Source organism: Mycothermus thermophilus, assembly GCF_041956435.1.
Source record: "Mycothermus thermophilus strain CBS 625.91 unplaced genomic scaffold VTJ04scaffold_5, whole genome shotgun sequence".
NCBI lineage: Eukaryota > Fungi > Ascomycota > Sordariomycetes > Sordariales > Chaetomiaceae > Mycothermus > Mycothermus thermophilus.
Genome location: NW_027191431.1, coordinates 3279074 through 3294910, shown reverse-complemented (window position 1 = coordinate 3294910; position 15837 = coordinate 3279074). Strand labels below are relative to the sequence as shown.

Here is a 15837-nt window from a genome sequence, read left to right as displayed (position 1 = left end):
CGCCCGATGGAGTAGTACCACCAGTTGACCGATGCAACCATGGCACCTGCGCACCCGGATCGGCTACAACGAGGCGGTCAAAGGAAACGAAACGCTCAAGATTCCCATCCAGATTTCAAAGAATGTCTTGTAGGGGTTGGCACCTAGTCCATCCTTGGCGTTCAACGGAAGGGCTCAGCGACACTTCCAGTCCTTGAAGAATCAACCGTTGAGCTCCTCAGCGAGTCCAGCCCAAAGTCGCCCAAAAGAGGTGCTCTTTTATTAGAATCCACATGCAATGTCCACTTGCGTGTTTCACAGAGAAACACAGCCTCGGGCAAGATCCTTGAGTAAGAGGTGAGATGGGTGGAGGGATGGAGGGATGGAGGGATGGAAGAAAGGGGGAAAGCAACCCTGGGAATCGGGCTTGGGGCGAATGTCCAAGTTTAGGGGGCTGCTGATTGGTGAAACGGCGGGGCTGCAGAGGGGTTCGCAGCGCTGCGGCACTGCAGCACCCGGGGCATTGCTTGGTGGTTGTTCGGGCTTCCAGGCCTCTGCCTGTCTTTTGCTGGGTGTCGGTTGCTGCAGCATCCCTGCCGGGAGCCACTTTTTCTCCAAAGAAGCGACGCCGCCGTCAACGCCCTGGGCCGACTCGGGTTCCAGCGGGCAGCAAGCAAATCTCATCCGCCTGCACTCCGTGTCGTTCCCTCGAGACAGAAGACAGTCCAGAAAACTACCTAATCTGTTCATCTCTTTCCGTCATTCATTCCGCCGTCGTCTGGTCGATCGGTTCACGACTCGCGAACCACCCATAAGCACGGCACTCCATCTGCCCCGTGACACAAGCGCTGAGCCCTTCCCCCCTCGTTCGGTCAGGCCCAGTTGACCCATTTCCGTTCCTTGGGACTTGCCCTCCGGAGAGCCCGAGTACCCGTTGAACCCACCCTTTTCCGCGCCCCCTGCTGCGAGAGAGGAACAGCATAAAGTCACGTTCAAAGCCATGGCCAGCGCCGTCAAGAAGCCTCCGGCGACGAACGGTCGCGAGACTCCCACCAGCACGCCCCAACGTCCCGCCCCGAAATCAACTTCCACCCCCACCTCCTCGAGCAACAGCCCGGCCGGCGCCGGCGCCGGTTCAGGCTCCAACGCAACACGCATCCGTCCTGCCCGCGCTGCCACCCCCGTGTCAGCTCGCGCCGCCGCTCATCAGCGCCGCGAGTCCTTGCTGAACGGCTCCCGGGTCAACGGCAGCGGCGCCAACTCGCCCGACATGGAGCGTGAAGAGGCCATCCGCGCCGAGACCATGGCCATTATCGATGATCTCAAGGAGCGGCTGGCTCAGGCCGAGGCCAGCGCCGAGTCGTATAAGCGCCAGGTCGACGTGCTGCAGAGCAAGTTGGACGACGCCCTCAAGGAGCAGTCTCGTTTGGAGGAGAAGGTCCATGAGAGCGAGGAGCAGATCGAGGCTCTGACCAACGAGAAGCGCGATGCCGCCCGCCAGATACGCGAGATGGAGACCATCTACGAGGCCGAACGCAGCGCCATGTTGAAGGAGAAGGAGGAGATGGTCAACCGCGAGGAGGAGATGCAAGCCGTCATCCAGCGCCTCAAGGACACCCTGGCCCAACGCAACAACAACAACAGCAACAACAACAACGATGAGGACCGCCCGTCGAGGCAAGGTACGTGATGATGTCGCTTTTTATCACCCGTGTGCCTATGTATTGTAACTGACATCATCCCGCCCGTGCCGCAGCCGCCACATCTCCCACTGCCGACAGTTTTGCCCCGCCGTCATCCATTCATCGCAGCGACTCACGCAACAACTCCAAGCTGCTGCTGCAGAAGGACAAGCTGATCGAGTCGCTGCGCCTGGAGCTCGCCGAAGCCCAGATAAAGCTGGTCGAGGCGCAGAACCAGGACGGTGGTCGCCTCCAGGAAGTCGAGCGCCAGTTGATGGAAGCCCGCATCGCCAACGCCCGCCTCATGGAGGACAACGAGAGTTACCAATTGCTGCTGCAGAAACGCACCCTCAGGGGCGACTTCTCGAGCGACTTCGGCGGCGCCTCCGCGAACCAGGACGCCCTGGCCGCTCTCGAGGGTCGGAGTTCACAAGGCGGCACCAGCCTGGCCGACGAGTTGTCTGACGCCCACGACAATGAACACGACCTCGAAACCCAGCGCCGTCTCGAGGCAGAGCTCAGACAAGTTAAGGACCAGAACAAAGCTCTCACCTTGTACATCAACAAGATCATCGAGCGCCTGCTCCAGCACCAGGGCTTCGAGCACATTCTCGACCAGTCCAACGACACGAAGCCTCCGGCCAACACCAACAAGGACCTCCCTCCCCCTCCGGACTCCAAGCAGCAGTCTTCAGGCACATCCCTCCTCCAGCGCGCCAAGACGGCCTTGACCGGCGGCGGTAGCAGCAACAGCAACAACGCTAATCAAACGGCAACGACGACTTCTGCCACCACCACTGCCCAGCCCAAGCAGCGTCCCCAAACCTATATGCCCACCTCCGCCAGCTCTGTCATTAGCAACCCGGAAACCGCGCCCAGCATCCCTATCGGCCTGGGCCGCACCACTAGCCTTCGCCGTGGTAGGCCCATGAGCGAGCAGTACCCGGGCGCCGCCAACATCGTCAACGCCATGTACCGGGGCCCATCGGCCGCCGATGGCCCGCTCTCCCCCTCCCTGCGCACCAGCCAGACCTTCTTCCTTCCGCAGGGCGCTGGCAACCGCTCCAGCACGGGCAGTGGCGCCAACTTCCCCGGCGGCGTGCGGTCCAGCGCGAGCAGCATCGCCAGCGGCGACTCAAATAACGGCACCGCCGACGGCGTCTCGACCGCGCCCACGACCAGCAGCCAGGCCAGCCCCCCGCGGTCGCACCACCATACCGAAAAGAACACCACGTTTGCGGGAAATAAGCCACGCCCGCTGCGGTTGGTGCAGGAGAACGCCGAGGCGCAGGCCGCGGCGAACAAGCGGCAGAGCTGGGTCGGTTGGGCGGCGAGCGCGTTTGGCGGGAGGAGCGTGAGCGGGAGCGCTCCGAGGGATGGGGAGGTGTAGGAAGTGTGAGTAAGTTGTGTCCTGATGGGGGATGGTGCATCCAGGAGCTAGAAGGAGGAGGGGTTTGGTGTGTTACTGTTTCTTGGAGTTTGAACTCAACTTAGAACGGGGGTGTGGTTTGAGCAGGAAAGACGGTGGAGTCTGGTCATGATGAAGAGAGAGTGTGAGTGAATGAGTTTCGTTGGTGTCGATTGGGTCCCGGGAGTATGGCGGATGGACGCAAGTGCTACAACCACCCAGCTCCACCAAGTTCAGACGATCTCGGCATGTCTTTTGGTATATCACGGATTATTATGGACGATGAGGACTACGCGTTTATTTCTTTTCGTTCTTTCTTTCTCTTTGTTTCTGATGATGGATGGACGGGTGGACTGGTGGATGGACGACGGCGGCGGCGGGAGGAGGTTCATTTTGCACGCCATGCATGATGTATGGGATAGATGATAGGTATTCTTGATGAGCGAACGAGTTTTTTTTTCATTGGTATGCTATTACTACTTGGTAGAATGAGTAGGTATTTGGTTATTCCGTAGAGTTTTTCACAGTCTTGTGTGTCTCGATGGGTGATGGATGTATTTGAAGATGTGGTTGGTGGTCGCGTTGGGGATATGATGTTGGCATGACCTGACTAAGTGGCACCTAGGCGCGGAGAGCATCCTTCGATCACTCCCGTCTTCATTCTTGGCCGTTCGTACGCAACTAGGTAGATGCCCCTGTTTCTTGCTGAGGGAATAATGTCGTGGACGACTGAGGTCGTTTCTCTCTTGTTGACATCGACGGCTGTGTGGTTTCCCATCCTTCCACGTCATTCTCCTGAGGATGGCGATGATCTCCGGGGGTTCAAGTTCGAAGCTCAACACACCTCACACGTCACATTGTTGTCATGGCTACCTGTACTCGGGGTATTCTAATCACTATGTCTCGCGACGAGCCCTCGATGAGACACTGGCAGGTGGGTTGAGCACATGAAGGAAGTCTCGGAAGCACCAAGCACGCTCGACACACCTACTCCGTATTAGTCACCTGGTGACGAAGGATGAAGAAAAACATAAATAATGAACGGCCTGGAGATGTTCAAATAACGTAATAATCTCAAACCAAGCAAAACATCGATTTGAAGCAGGACGGGTTGATCATCATGACATGGTGATCCCTTATGATAGACGGAGAAGGGCGTATTGTCACAGAGCATGATTCTCTCATATCATGTCATCTCAAATCAACTCACACCACCCTTCTCTCAAGTTGTTTTTTGCAAGATCTCAACATCACCATTGCCGTACTCCCTCCACATGCCCTAGCAAGGCTCTCACAATGCTTAGTATTTGGACAGAGCTATTTTTGTCATCTCACGGCTGTGCTGTACGTCGGCTATACAGCGGGCTGACTGAGGGTTCAGGCTTTAGAGTAAGCAACTCGGCGGAATTCCATCTTCCCTTCGTAGCCCCGGCCTCGCCGTCGCCGTATCATTTTCATCCCATCATGTTCATCGGGACTGGTTGTCGCACAGCTGGGCCATGATGGTCATGGCCCTTTTCCAGGGCGTCTAGGACCCAACAACACACACTTACGAGTAGCATCGTTCGCTCGCCAATAGAACACCAGGCCCCATCCGACTTCGGCGGAAATGTATCGACTACTATGATAACACAGCATCCACGACGGACGTCAGCCTACCCACCCCGGGTGCCTTACATGTGTAGCACCGGACCTTCAGCTGGTCCTCTGTACTCCTTTACCATTGCCCACACGAAACCTTTTAAACATTTGTCAAGTTCAGGTCTTAACAGACAGCCTGCTGAAACGTTCCACGCCAGCCTCGGGCATGAAGTAAGGAAGGGGAGCCACTTCACAGGCAGGGTAGGTATGCATGCGATGAGTAAACCAGCCAGCTGGGACCAGACAGACAAGAACTCAGGACTCCAGTCTGCCCCACGGCAGCAAAGACGGAGCAGTGCTGTGGCGGCCCGAGGGTAGGAAGCGAGCAGCACCCCGTCGGCGATTTGCGTACGGATGTATGCACATACATACTTGCGTGGGCGGGACTGGTTCAGCCACACAGATCAAAACGTGGGCGGGTTCCTGCGGTAGGTGGGCATGTATGTATGTATGTTCAGAGCCCGATAACAGGTGGGTTATTTTGAGGGGGTAATGTGAACACAAACGGGCATGGTGGATGTCTGGGAGGTTGTTTGTCGGCTGGGTTGGGTTGAGGTGTGGGATGTCTACACTGTCGGAGGGAAATGTGGTTTAGGGCAGAGACATCTCAACAGCAAACAACACCCGCTCACTCTTGGGCTTGTTGACTGGCAAGTGAAAATATCCCGCAACTAAACAACACCTGGTTTACCCCTCCTTGATCTTAGTCAACGGCTTTCGACTTCCACCTCGGCCCAGCCAAGGCAGAGTCAGTCAAGTCCGTTGAGTCAGCCCAACTATCTCCAGCCTTACACTCGGATGATCAGGTTGCACAGCCTCATGGGAAAGGCCCAAGTCCTCCTCCGACAGTGTCTGTCTGCTTTGGACTTGGCAAAGTCAGATTTTCACAAATCCCATGTCTGGGTGCTTGGTTGCATCCGGTGGCCGCTTCGATTGGGCGCAGAGGGCCTGGGGGTGTGTGTTCGGCACCGCACGGGAACGGGGAAAATCTGGTCGCACGCCGAACCACGTGTCACACGGCTGTTGGCAACTTTGTGCTGGAGCCGAGTTTGGAAGTTGCTTGTTGCGTGAAAATGTTGGATGGAGGGACTGGACAACTCATCATGGTCCAGTCGAGGGGAATGTGCACTTGTTTGTAGGGATGGGGGTGAATGGGAGTCAGCGTTCCTCTCTCACTCACGTTACTCGGTACAGACGCGGGACATCGAACGTTTTGCTTCTGCATTCTGGGGAAAGAGATGAGGTTTGTGACTGGAGGCCCAGAATGAGGTTCAAGATGTTGCTGCAAAAGGTGAAGCTGGATCGACGGAGCAACGGCCCCTTGCATTCCCATCCCCGGCGGAGTGGGGTCCGCTTCGGCCCCTGCCGAAAAATGGATGTGTCAGGGCTCGGATCAACCAGGCCAGAGTTGCCCTCAAAACGGCACCGTGTTTGACTTTATGGAGGGGTCAGAAACGGGAGTCGATCCGTCTTCCAGGTTCCAGGTTGTCCGTCTTCGAGGGGTAAAGGGCATACCCAATCTGTGATAAGGTGGTTGCAAACAGTTACTACCCCCATACCAGAGAGAAAAAAAAGAACACCGCCCATGGCCGACGCCCCTTGGATTTCTGGTGCCGTGTGTTTGTTTTGGACCAGCCCTGCCGGACTGAGGGATCATGAAATTTGCGGCGGAAACCGTACCGAAGCAAACCAAACGACGGCGATGCGGATCCGGGTCTGCCCGGCCGATTCCCGTCTGCCCGTCTTCCATCATGGAAATGTAACCCGGAACGGTTGATTGACAGACTCCCTACTAATAATATGCATCGCGGTTGTGTTGTACCTCTGTATACTAAGTAGACACAGTACTTCATCCTACTTCACAGAATGGACGAGATCTTAGCGGACAGCCACTGCCGTCATGTCTCGACGCTCCCGTCCAGGGCTGCAGATGCTGTTGTGGCCCGGCATGCGTGGCACCTCTCCTTGATAGTTTAAATCAAAATGACTAGCATCTTTCGCGATCATGATTGCGGGGTGCGTCGCTCATCGAGAGTTTTTTTCTCTGCGAAAACATGGCTCGTTCGTCTCCTGGGTTAAGGTGTTTGCTGGAAGCCACATGAACACACCACCCTAGACTTTTCCAAACCTCTTTTTCTCCCTCCTCCGGCCTCCAAATGGCGGGGAACAGTTTTGGAATCCAAAGGCACCTCTAGCGTGTGGGCCAGGTTCCATCAATCGACGAGACAAACGAGTCGAGTTGCGGTGAGGCGGCGCTACCTTTCGGGTACCTGATCACCTGCCCTCTTTTCTGTTCCCTTTGACAGACTCTGTTGAAAAAATGGCGCCTTGTTTCTTCATTTCTGGTGCTGTCCCTCCACACACACCTCGGGCATCGTGCCACGCGTCAGCAATTCTGTCGCCAGAGGTCGGAGCATGAAGAACAAGAGTAACATGGAATGGGTGCCTGATGATGAGATGGAGGGATGGAGATAGGTAGATAGATGGATGGATGAGATAGATGGCTGTGCCGTTGGCAGAAACAGGAGAGACAAGAACTTGTCGCACCAGTTGGATGTCCTGTTGCCCGTTATCTTGTTCCAGCGAGAAAGCTTCTTCGGGATTGTGACGGGACAGTTGCCGAGCCGTTTCTGGCCATCATGTGCTGGCGCTGGCCCATCACAGTAGAGTTCTTTTTTGGCTTGTTCGCTTGGAGGTGTTCAAGGGGAACCCGTGAGCCCAGACCCAAAACGGCCAAAGTACAGGGCCAGCTCACACAGTGGGGATTCCGCACCCCACACCCAGGCACTTTCTCGACTGTATCGGGCCAAGGTTGGGCCCAATCACACCCAGTTTCACAAGCAAAAGTCCAACCAAGGACAGCTTCCATTGGGGCGGCCCGGGACTAGGTGAGGTGGGACGGCCGGGAGTGGGACGGTGCTGCCGGCTGGCTGCCCTGCTGCTGCACTGCAACTGGACGCAAACCTCAACTCATCATCGAATCGATCCTGAACCGAACCCTGATTCCAGTCCTCCCATCATCCCCGTCCTTCCATGCGTCATCCATTGAGCCTCTCTTGATTTTGCACCAGGCCACTGCCATCCCGCAACCCCATAACCCACAGCCCGCAGCCCACCGCCCGCAACCAACCAGCTCACAACCTGCTGCTCTCGCTTCCTCGTCGTCATCATCGTCTTCGCCCCCGTTGCGCCCTTGTTCCGCTGCCCTGACAGCAAACATCATCCTTGGTGTCTGCTCTCGACCACAAACAAGTCCGCAAATGAGATCCCGGTGATATTTTCCCTCCGTTCCTAGCGCCGCGTCTCCGGTTCCTTGCCCTCCAACCGTTGCGTCCCGTCCTGTCTGGGGCACTTCAACTCGCTCGGGGCGAGCCGAGTCACGTCGAGTCGGGTCTCACCCGGGCTGTGGTTTGTTTTGGAGGTTGTTCGTCTTGTCATCACGTCGCTTTGGGAGCCGACCTCGAGACTGAACAGCCTCCTCGCACAAGAACGACGTACATGCTTCGTCCCTCGCGAGCCTCGCATCCCCCGGACCACACGCCACTCTCTACCTGGTCTTAAAAACCGCCAGTACCTCCGTACAACGCCGTGACAACCACGTCGTACAGCACGGCCGTTTCCCACCCCCGGCTGCTGCTGAGTCCTTTGTTTTCACCCCACGACTGCCAACGCGCCTCCGTCTGGCTCTGGGTGGGCTCCAATCGCTCTATCGCACTGCCTGCCCGAGGCCCATCCCTCCGCTCTTCTGCCCGCAACCTCGAGAGTGTGGCATGTGCGCCACCGTGCAAACTGCCCTACCCTCTCCTCCCTAGACTTGGTCGTCGCATGTAGACATGGACAGGTCCTCGACCACGTCGGCCGGCCCATCCGACCCCGCCGCCGGTCGCCCCGCATACTCGCGCCAGTCCTCGTCCAGCACAGCGACAATAACCCAACCCGCCGTCGACCAGGGCCAGTCCAAGTTCGCATCTCACACTTCGGCCGCTTCCACTTCGTCGTCGGCTGCTCCATCTCCGTTCGGCTCCCGTGAACCCTCCCCGGCGAGGCCGACCTCGCGTACAACCATCTCGCGCACTTCGTCTGCGAACTCCGGTCTGCGTTCGCGTCAAAGCAGCTACCAGGACCTGACCCCGACGCGTACCGGCCGCTCCACCATCCCTGCTCCTGTTCCGTTGTCCAGGACACTCTCGGCGGGCCGGACGCCGACCCTGCTCCCGTCTGCGACCGATCCGAACGCAAGTAATGCTGGCCCTGCCGTGAAGTCACCGACCACCATGGAACACGTGCGGGACTCACCACGATGGCCCGTTTCACCGAGGCTACGATCACCTCCGCCCATGCTGAACCGGCCCAACATTGGCCTGCCGAGGAGATCCTCTGACCAGCAGTCCGAAACTCCCTTAATCAGCGTCCAGCGGCCCACTCCTCCATTTCAGCCGACCTCTGAACCGCCCTCCGACGTCGATAGCGAAGACGCTCCCGTCACCATCGCGTCCAAGAACACAGCGCGCCCACCAGCCACTCCGGCTTCAACCCTGGAGACTGTGCAGGAAGTGAGCCCGATAGGATCGCCCCAGAACGGCGACGAGTCGGTCGACGAGAGGCTGCAGGATAGTGTCAACCTCTCCGAGGTGTCACAAACCGACTCTTTTGTCATTGGGCCCACCAGGAATTCTTCCGGGCGAACCAGCGCCAACGACAGCGGCAGCGAGACGGACAACACCCGAATCCGCCGCCAGAGCAGCGTCGTCAGCACAACTCACCTGGCCGCCCGCCCCTCGAGCACCTTCAAGCAGTCCAAGAACAAGGAGTTCCAGAGCATGACGGTCGAGACAGAGACGGTTACGTCCATTCCCCAAGCCCCTCTCATCCTGGGAGCTGGCCCGCAGGGCTCCGGCGCCAGCCTCCGCACCAAAGCGAGCACCGAGACGATCCGGCCCAAGAAGGAAAAGAGAAAGCCTTCACGGAGACAACACACCGTGGCGGCTGGCAATGGTGAGCTAACACCAACATCACCGGGTTTTGCAGCCTTCTTCCCCCGGCTTCGACACTACCCGTCGATGGGATCAGTCGTCCCGTCATACGACAGCAGGGCGGTGTCGCCAACCAAGTGTCATCATCACCATCATCATCATCATCATTTCCACTATTCCTCTTCCGATGATGCATCCGCAAGTGCAGATGGCTGCCATCGCGGTTCTAGTGACCGCAGGCAGAGCTTAGCCATATCCAGTGTGGGCAGCTTACTGACGAGGTATCGCACAGCGTCCTCCAAGGCGGACATCTTCGAGGCCAAGGTCGCGAGCGCTGTCGAGGAGGCCGAGGACTCGGATGAAACCTTTGTGTACGATTCCAACCCGCCCGACGGCCGCGACCGGCCTCTGCGTTTCCACCACTCGCGTACCCCGAGCACGACTTCCATGGCTAGCCAGAACCTCGACCGTGCCGGCCTGCGCTCCATCCACTCTGTCATGGAGAGCGCCTTGCCTCCGGTTCCTGTGAAGAAGAATATGAAGTTTGTAAATACGTCTATTACGAATGGAAACAGCGATGGTGCCTACCCCGATGATGATGGCAGGGGCACAGGCCGGAGCGGCGCTGGCTCGGCTCGCGGAACGTCCCGCCACCAACACCATCACTTTGGCCGCTGGGGCCGCAACGGCAACAACAACAGCGGCAATGGCCATCCGTCACTGTTCGCCGAGCAGTCGCCGTTCGGCGGGTCGATGACCGCCAACAACGTTGGCTCCCGCCAGTCCTCCCAGCCCCCCAGCCCACGTTACCCCCATGGCCACCGTTTTGGAAAGCGTAGTACTCACCTCGTCGCTGGCTACGACTTTGACGACACGACGACGGGTGCTGATGATGAGAGAACTCCGCTTATCTCGGGCACTATCCGGTCCGGGCGCTCGGGGCGGAACCGCCGGAACATGACCTCTCTGCGGTCGCTGGAGGCGCAGGCTTACCGCAACTCGACGCCCTCGGTTCTCAATCGCTTTGCGAGCTGCCTCGTTTTGACCGTCATGATCCTGCTCGTCGTCTCGGGAGCCATCGGTTTCATGTTCGCCACGTCCCAGCCTCTGACCGACATCCAGCTCGTTGCTATGGACCACGTCGTCGCCAGCCAACAGGAGCTGATGCTCGACCTCACCGTCAAGGCCCACAATCCCAACGTCGTGGTGGTGGTGATCGACTCGGCCGACATCGAAGTCTTCGCCAAGTCGCCCCACGCCATGTCCGACACGGACTGGTGGTACCATACCCACCCTGGCGAGATGGGCCCTCCGCCGCCGAAAAAGATCGACCCCCAGCAAAAGAACGAACAATCACAGCGCGGATTACGAACCACTGACGCCAATCCCGACCCCAATCCGGATCCGACCGCGCCTGACGACTCGGCTCCGAACATGCGCCTCGGCACTATTACGGGTTTCGAGAGCGCGCTCTCCTTCGAGGGATCCTTTTTCCATAAGGGAATTTCCTACTCGTCGGGAGAAGTGCGGCTCAAGAACCCCGGCAATGGGACCTACGGCGGCCCGGAGCGGTGGGAGCGCATCATGGAAGACGAGTTCACGCTCATTCTCAAGGGCGTGCTCAAGTACACGCTGCCGCTGAGCCAGCGGGTCCGGACGGCGACGATCTCGGGCAAGACGACGGTCAAGCCGAATGCGGCGAACGATCCGCCTGCTGATCCGCCTGCGAATGGAACTGTTGGGGTAAATGCTGAGAAGATGAGGAAGGTTGAGGACGTTTGATCACTCGGCTTTCGTCGATTCTCGGTTGAACGAAACAGTTCTGTTCACTTTGTGTGGTTCTAGCCAAAGTCAGGGTCGGTCGGTCGGTGGTTTGGGTACGACGGTTGGGAAGGGCGAATATTCCACTAATGACCCAACTTTACTACCTAAAATTTTGCAGGGTGTCTTTCTTCATCGAATCGTCATCCCCATCCCGATCGGCTGGACCGGAGATGTGAGAGTGATGATTGATGGGAAACCACTCTGCGTCCACTGACGCTACCCATCTGACGAGTTTCCTTGCCTTGTTTTCTTCCTGCTCTCGATTTTTCTTGTCGACTCGACACCGGTTGTCTGTACAACCTGTCCTTTTTTTCTCATCTCACGATTTCGACGACTCTCGACGACAACGACTCCTGATACCGATACTCTACAACTACTTTACTCTTGTTCATTTGGAGACGGACGAACATAGACTGGGCGGGCTCCTTATCGTTTTTTGACTCTTCGTTTTTGCTCTGCGTTTACCAGCCTGGGTGGGGTGAGGAGAGGGATCCGTTGTTGCATGGCATGGCATGGCGCAGTAAGGTGATTCGGTTGGTTTATGTTTCTCTGTGTTTGTGTTTTTGTCGTTCGGGGTTGGCTTCTTTTTCCTTTTGGGTGGTTGGGTGGGTTTTCTTTCTGGTCGGTTGGTGATGGATGGACAGACGGATGGATGGATGGATGAATGGGTGGCATTCATGAAAAAAAGGGAAGATACACTCTGCGCTCACTGCCTTTTCTTGTTTGTTTTGTTTTTCTCTGTCCAAGTACCTCATGGATACATGGACGTATTGCAAATCCCTCACCTAGGCACACTACATTATTCTGGTCAGTTTCCTCTCTTGTTGGTTGCTGCGTACATCATACACATACCCCATACCCATACTCTATCCTCCCTGTTTACTTACTTGCCTACCTTACACGTGAAGACAAAAAGGCGATGTTGAGAACAAGAAAGAAAAGAATGGAGATTTGGTCGTTCACCACATTTGGCCTCACTGTTTCAAGACAAAGATGGGTTCCGGGCTTAGAGGTTAATAATACCCCCTTCGTGAAGAGAGTTTTGATTTGGTCAAGTTCTTCTTTTCGTCTTGGGGGTCCTTTTGGGATTTCCATTGTCCGCTGAACACGGAGTAGCCGGCAGTGTCTTCTTCCTAAGAGAGTAAGAGCTGGGAGGATATACCACAGGTCGGTCGGTATCTACGGGGTGTTGTATCCCCTGTTTTCCATTGTGTGGTTTTACTTGTGTTTCCTTTGTGTTTGTTTTGTCCATGGTGTGTCTCGTTTGACCCTCTCCGTTTTCCTATGAATGGTCACAGGTTGTAGAATGGGAGGTTACATAGGCGAAAATGGAAAATGGGATGTGATGGTAGAGTACGTGATGGGGTGTGCATACCTTTGTGGGTAGTATTGCGAGCGAGGATCTTTTTGGTTGGGGATGAACTACCTAAGTAGCTGACCTCGGGGAAGAAATGGAGCTGACTGACGAGACCGAGGTTGAAGACGTGTGTCTGTGTGATGCTTGTACTGACTGACTGGCTGGCTGGCTGGCCTTTGAAAGGCAAGGTACCTTGGTTACCGAGATAGTGAAGACAGCCAGGTACGCAGACATCGTGATTCTCCGTTGATAAGGTTGTATTTTCTGAATGTTATCATACATTTCCATTGTTTGATCCTGGGAAGAGAGAGGGGCTTCTTCAGGGTAGGTTTTGTCCACCACCTATACATGCTAGGTTGGTAGACATACTTCGTTGTTGGGTTGTTGGTGGGATAGTCATTCAACAAAATAACAACCCCACGTTTATCACAACGTAGCGAACACAAGGACGGAACACAAGCACACCCGGACCGGATGTCAAACGAAAAACTGAGTTTGTAATACACCGCCCAGTCCGTACACCATACTCACATCCTATCCTGTTACCTTAACTACCGGGTCAAAAACTTTCTTTAGTGGATTGTGTACATTTTGTCTTGATGGTTGGTGGTGGTGGCTTGTCTGTTACAAGGTCTAAGCAATAGGATAAGGTCGAGTAGTACCTAGTCAAACAGCTCACGCCCATCCACCGATGATGATGATGAGGTCATCCATCCTATGGCGACCAACCTGTTACAACCCGCAAGCTAACCACGGACACAGCCTACAAGGGAGGAGGAAGAGGAAGAGTTAATAACCCTTTGTCCTGGGATTTGATGGACACAATGAGTGAACATCGTCTGCCCAGACTGAGGGGCAGGTTGCTACCCAGGCCTGAAATGGATGACTGGACCATATGGACATGAAACTGCTTGTACTTCCGATGGCCATTTCGGTATATGAGGTAGGGTATTCGGAGATCACAACTTTCCGCATGGCAGGTAAGACTCTGAGAAGTGATGACACATGGAATTCTCCGGCCATAAGGCATCTTCCACACCGCCAGTTTATCACCCCAGGTCTATCTCATAATTCCGAGTCTAATTACAACTGATAGTTAAGCCCATTGTTTCCCTGATGCCTACTCAAAAGTACCCGAAGCAAGCGAAATATGCCCATCCATCAAAACCCAGAACTTCTCACGCACCCATGCTCATTACATCAGGTAGGTATCTCATATCACCGCTCCACGCAGCGACGCCGGCGCTATGCATCAGGCAGCAGCAGACAGCAGAAGATGAAGAAAACCATAACTCAACCAACCCCTCCCCCCCTCAAGCTTGGATCTCATCCTCCTTCCAATCCGCCTCCTTGGCCACGACGGCATTGCCTCCTCCTACCACGCGGCCGCCCGTCTTCCTCTTGACGCGGCATTTCATGCCCACCTCATCGTCAAACACAAACCGCCACAGGACATAGATCCAGCTCCGATGCTGCGGCAGGTCGTCGTAAAACTCCCTGGCAATCCGGTTCAGCTCGGGCAGACGAGTCCACGGAATCGCTGGGAAATCGTGGTGCTCGTTGTGCAAGCCGACGTTGTACGTGACGAAATTCAGCGGGCCGTAGTAGCTGAACGTTTCGGGGATGGGAATGCGGTTGTTGGGGTCGCGGGCTTCGGGGGTGATTTTCTCGTAGACGTAGTGCTCGGCGATGAAGTGGCCCGCGGTTGGGTGGAGGGAACCGGCAAGGAAGGAAGAGAGCAGGAAGTAGAGGAGGGAGGTGGGCGTGAAGAGGCCGGGGAGCTTGTAGCAGATGATGTAGTCGAAGGCGAGCTGGACGGCCAGGTTGAGATAGTGCACCCAGGTGAAGGGGACACGGTAGATGGCCAGCGGACGTAGGGCGTAGAAGAAGATTTGGAAGGTGCAGAAGAAGGCCTTGCCCAGGATCGAGTCGAGGAAGACGGCTTCGAAGGCGGTGGGAAGGTCCGTGTCAAGGCCGTCGACGCCCAGCGACTTGTGGTGGGTGAGGTGGTAGGGCTAGAGGAGTAAAGAGGTCAGCAGGGCGGGGGAACAATATTCAGGAAAGTAGAGGGCATGATTCTCACCCTGAACGAAGCGCTATAGGGCACACCAATGGGCAGGTTCGCAAAGATGGCGAAGAGGCGGTTGGCCAGCGGGGAGCGGAAGGCGAGGTTATGCGAGATCTCGTGGATGGCCAGGAACAGGTTCTGGTTGGCGGTGGCGCCGAAGACGTAGGCGACGGCCCAGAACTTCCAGGAGAAGAAGGGAGTGTCGCGCAGGAGATGGGCGAGGAGCAATTGGAGGCCGACGACTCCAGCAACGACGTACTTGGTCAGAGGCTCGGGACCGCAGAGCTTGGTGACCTGGATGGAGGAGGGACAGCAGAGTCAGAACGGGCCAGGCCAATTGAGTGGAATAAGGGTCAACTCACCTCAGGATGGGCCTTGATGATGGCCAGCCGGCGCGTCCGGTGCGGTTCCTCGGTGTAGGTCCAGAAGAAGTCGCGGTAGGTGGCATCGTCTTCGATGGCCGAGTTGGTGCCAGCAGAGCCATTGGCCTTGGAGTTGACGGGCTCCGTCTCCGTCTTTTTGGTCGACGGAGCCCTTTTCGTGGCTGTAACTGAGCGAGCCATGACGATGTTGGGACCTGCAACCACCGAGTCCTGGAGGCGACGGCGGCGTGGAATCGAGATGGCAGACTCGGAGAAAAGAGAAATGGAATCTTGTGTTGAGAGTAGGTGAACTCAGTTGGGCAGACTTCTCCTTTCTTTCAAGACATCCCGTCTCTCCTAGTCCCAGTTCCCTGAATTTCTCACCGCCTTGGCAGGGGGTGCTGCAAGCGAGCGGGGCGGTTCAACCCTTCTGGAGGGGGTCCCTGAATCTAGAACCAATGAAGGGCTTCAGGTGCCTGGGTGTGGTTCCAGAAGCCCGTCACAGTGGGCAGTCCATCATCTGATTTCAGCAGCTCTTTTCAA

At 56.4% G+C, this 15837-nt stretch overlaps 6 protein-coding genes across 6 annotated transcripts; 4 read left to right on the top strand and 2 right to left on the bottom strand.

Annotated features, from left to right (window-relative positions):
• Positions 1-979: 979 nt before the first annotated feature.
• VTJ04DRAFT_8284 (uncharacterized protein) lies at positions 980-3051 on the top strand (the record flags this gene model as incomplete). The annotated part of the gene is made up of 2 exons (XM_069366704.1): positions 980-1661; positions 1736-3051. The coding sequence occupies 2 exons, from the start codon at positions 980-982 to the stop codon at positions 3049-3051; spliced, it is 1998 nt and encodes a 665-aa protein (XP_069217612.1).
• Positions 3052-3082: 31 nt separating this feature from the next.
• On the top strand, positions 3083-3479 carry VTJ04DRAFT_8283 (uncharacterized protein; the record flags this gene model as incomplete). The annotated part of the gene is made up of 2 exons (XM_069366703.1): positions 3083-3167; positions 3220-3479. 2 exons carry the CDS (start codon positions 3083-3085, stop codon positions 3477-3479), a joined length of 345 nt encoding a protein of 114 aa, XP_069217611.1.
• A 3214-nt stretch (positions 3480-6693) lies between these two features.
• VTJ04DRAFT_8282 (uncharacterized protein) lies at positions 6694-8522 on the top strand (the record flags this gene model as incomplete). Its single annotated transcript, XM_069366702.1, has 4 exons — positions 6694-6726; positions 7599-7938; positions 8006-8118; positions 8199-8522. The coding sequence occupies 4 exons, from the start codon at positions 6694-6696 to the stop codon at positions 8520-8522; spliced, it is 810 nt and encodes a 269-aa protein (XP_069217610.1).
• A 21-nt stretch (positions 8523-8543) lies between these two features.
• On the top strand, positions 8544-11465 carry VTJ04DRAFT_8281 (uncharacterized protein; the record flags this gene model as incomplete). Its single annotated transcript, XM_069366701.1, has 2 exons — positions 8544-9705; positions 9976-11465. 2 exons carry the CDS (start codon positions 8544-8546, stop codon positions 11463-11465), a joined length of 2652 nt encoding a protein of 883 aa, XP_069217609.1.
• Positions 11466-11607: 142 nt separating this feature from the next.
• On the bottom strand, positions 11608-11917 carry VTJ04DRAFT_8280 (uncharacterized protein; the record flags this gene model as incomplete). The annotated part of the gene is made up of 2 exons (XM_069366700.1): positions 11608-11775; positions 11831-11917. 2 exons carry the CDS (start codon positions 11915-11917, stop codon positions 11608-11610), a joined length of 255 nt encoding a protein of 84 aa, XP_069217608.1.
• Positions 11918-14177: 2260 nt separating this feature from the next.
• Positions 14178-15495, bottom strand: VTJ04DRAFT_8279 (uncharacterized protein; the record flags this gene model as incomplete). The annotated part of the gene is made up of 3 exons (XM_069366698.1): positions 14178-14879; positions 14948-15226; positions 15295-15495. The coding sequence occupies 3 exons, from the start codon at positions 15493-15495 to the stop codon at positions 14178-14180; spliced, it is 1182 nt and encodes a 393-aa protein (XP_069217607.1).
• Between the last annotated feature and the right edge of the window lie 342 nt (positions 15496-15837).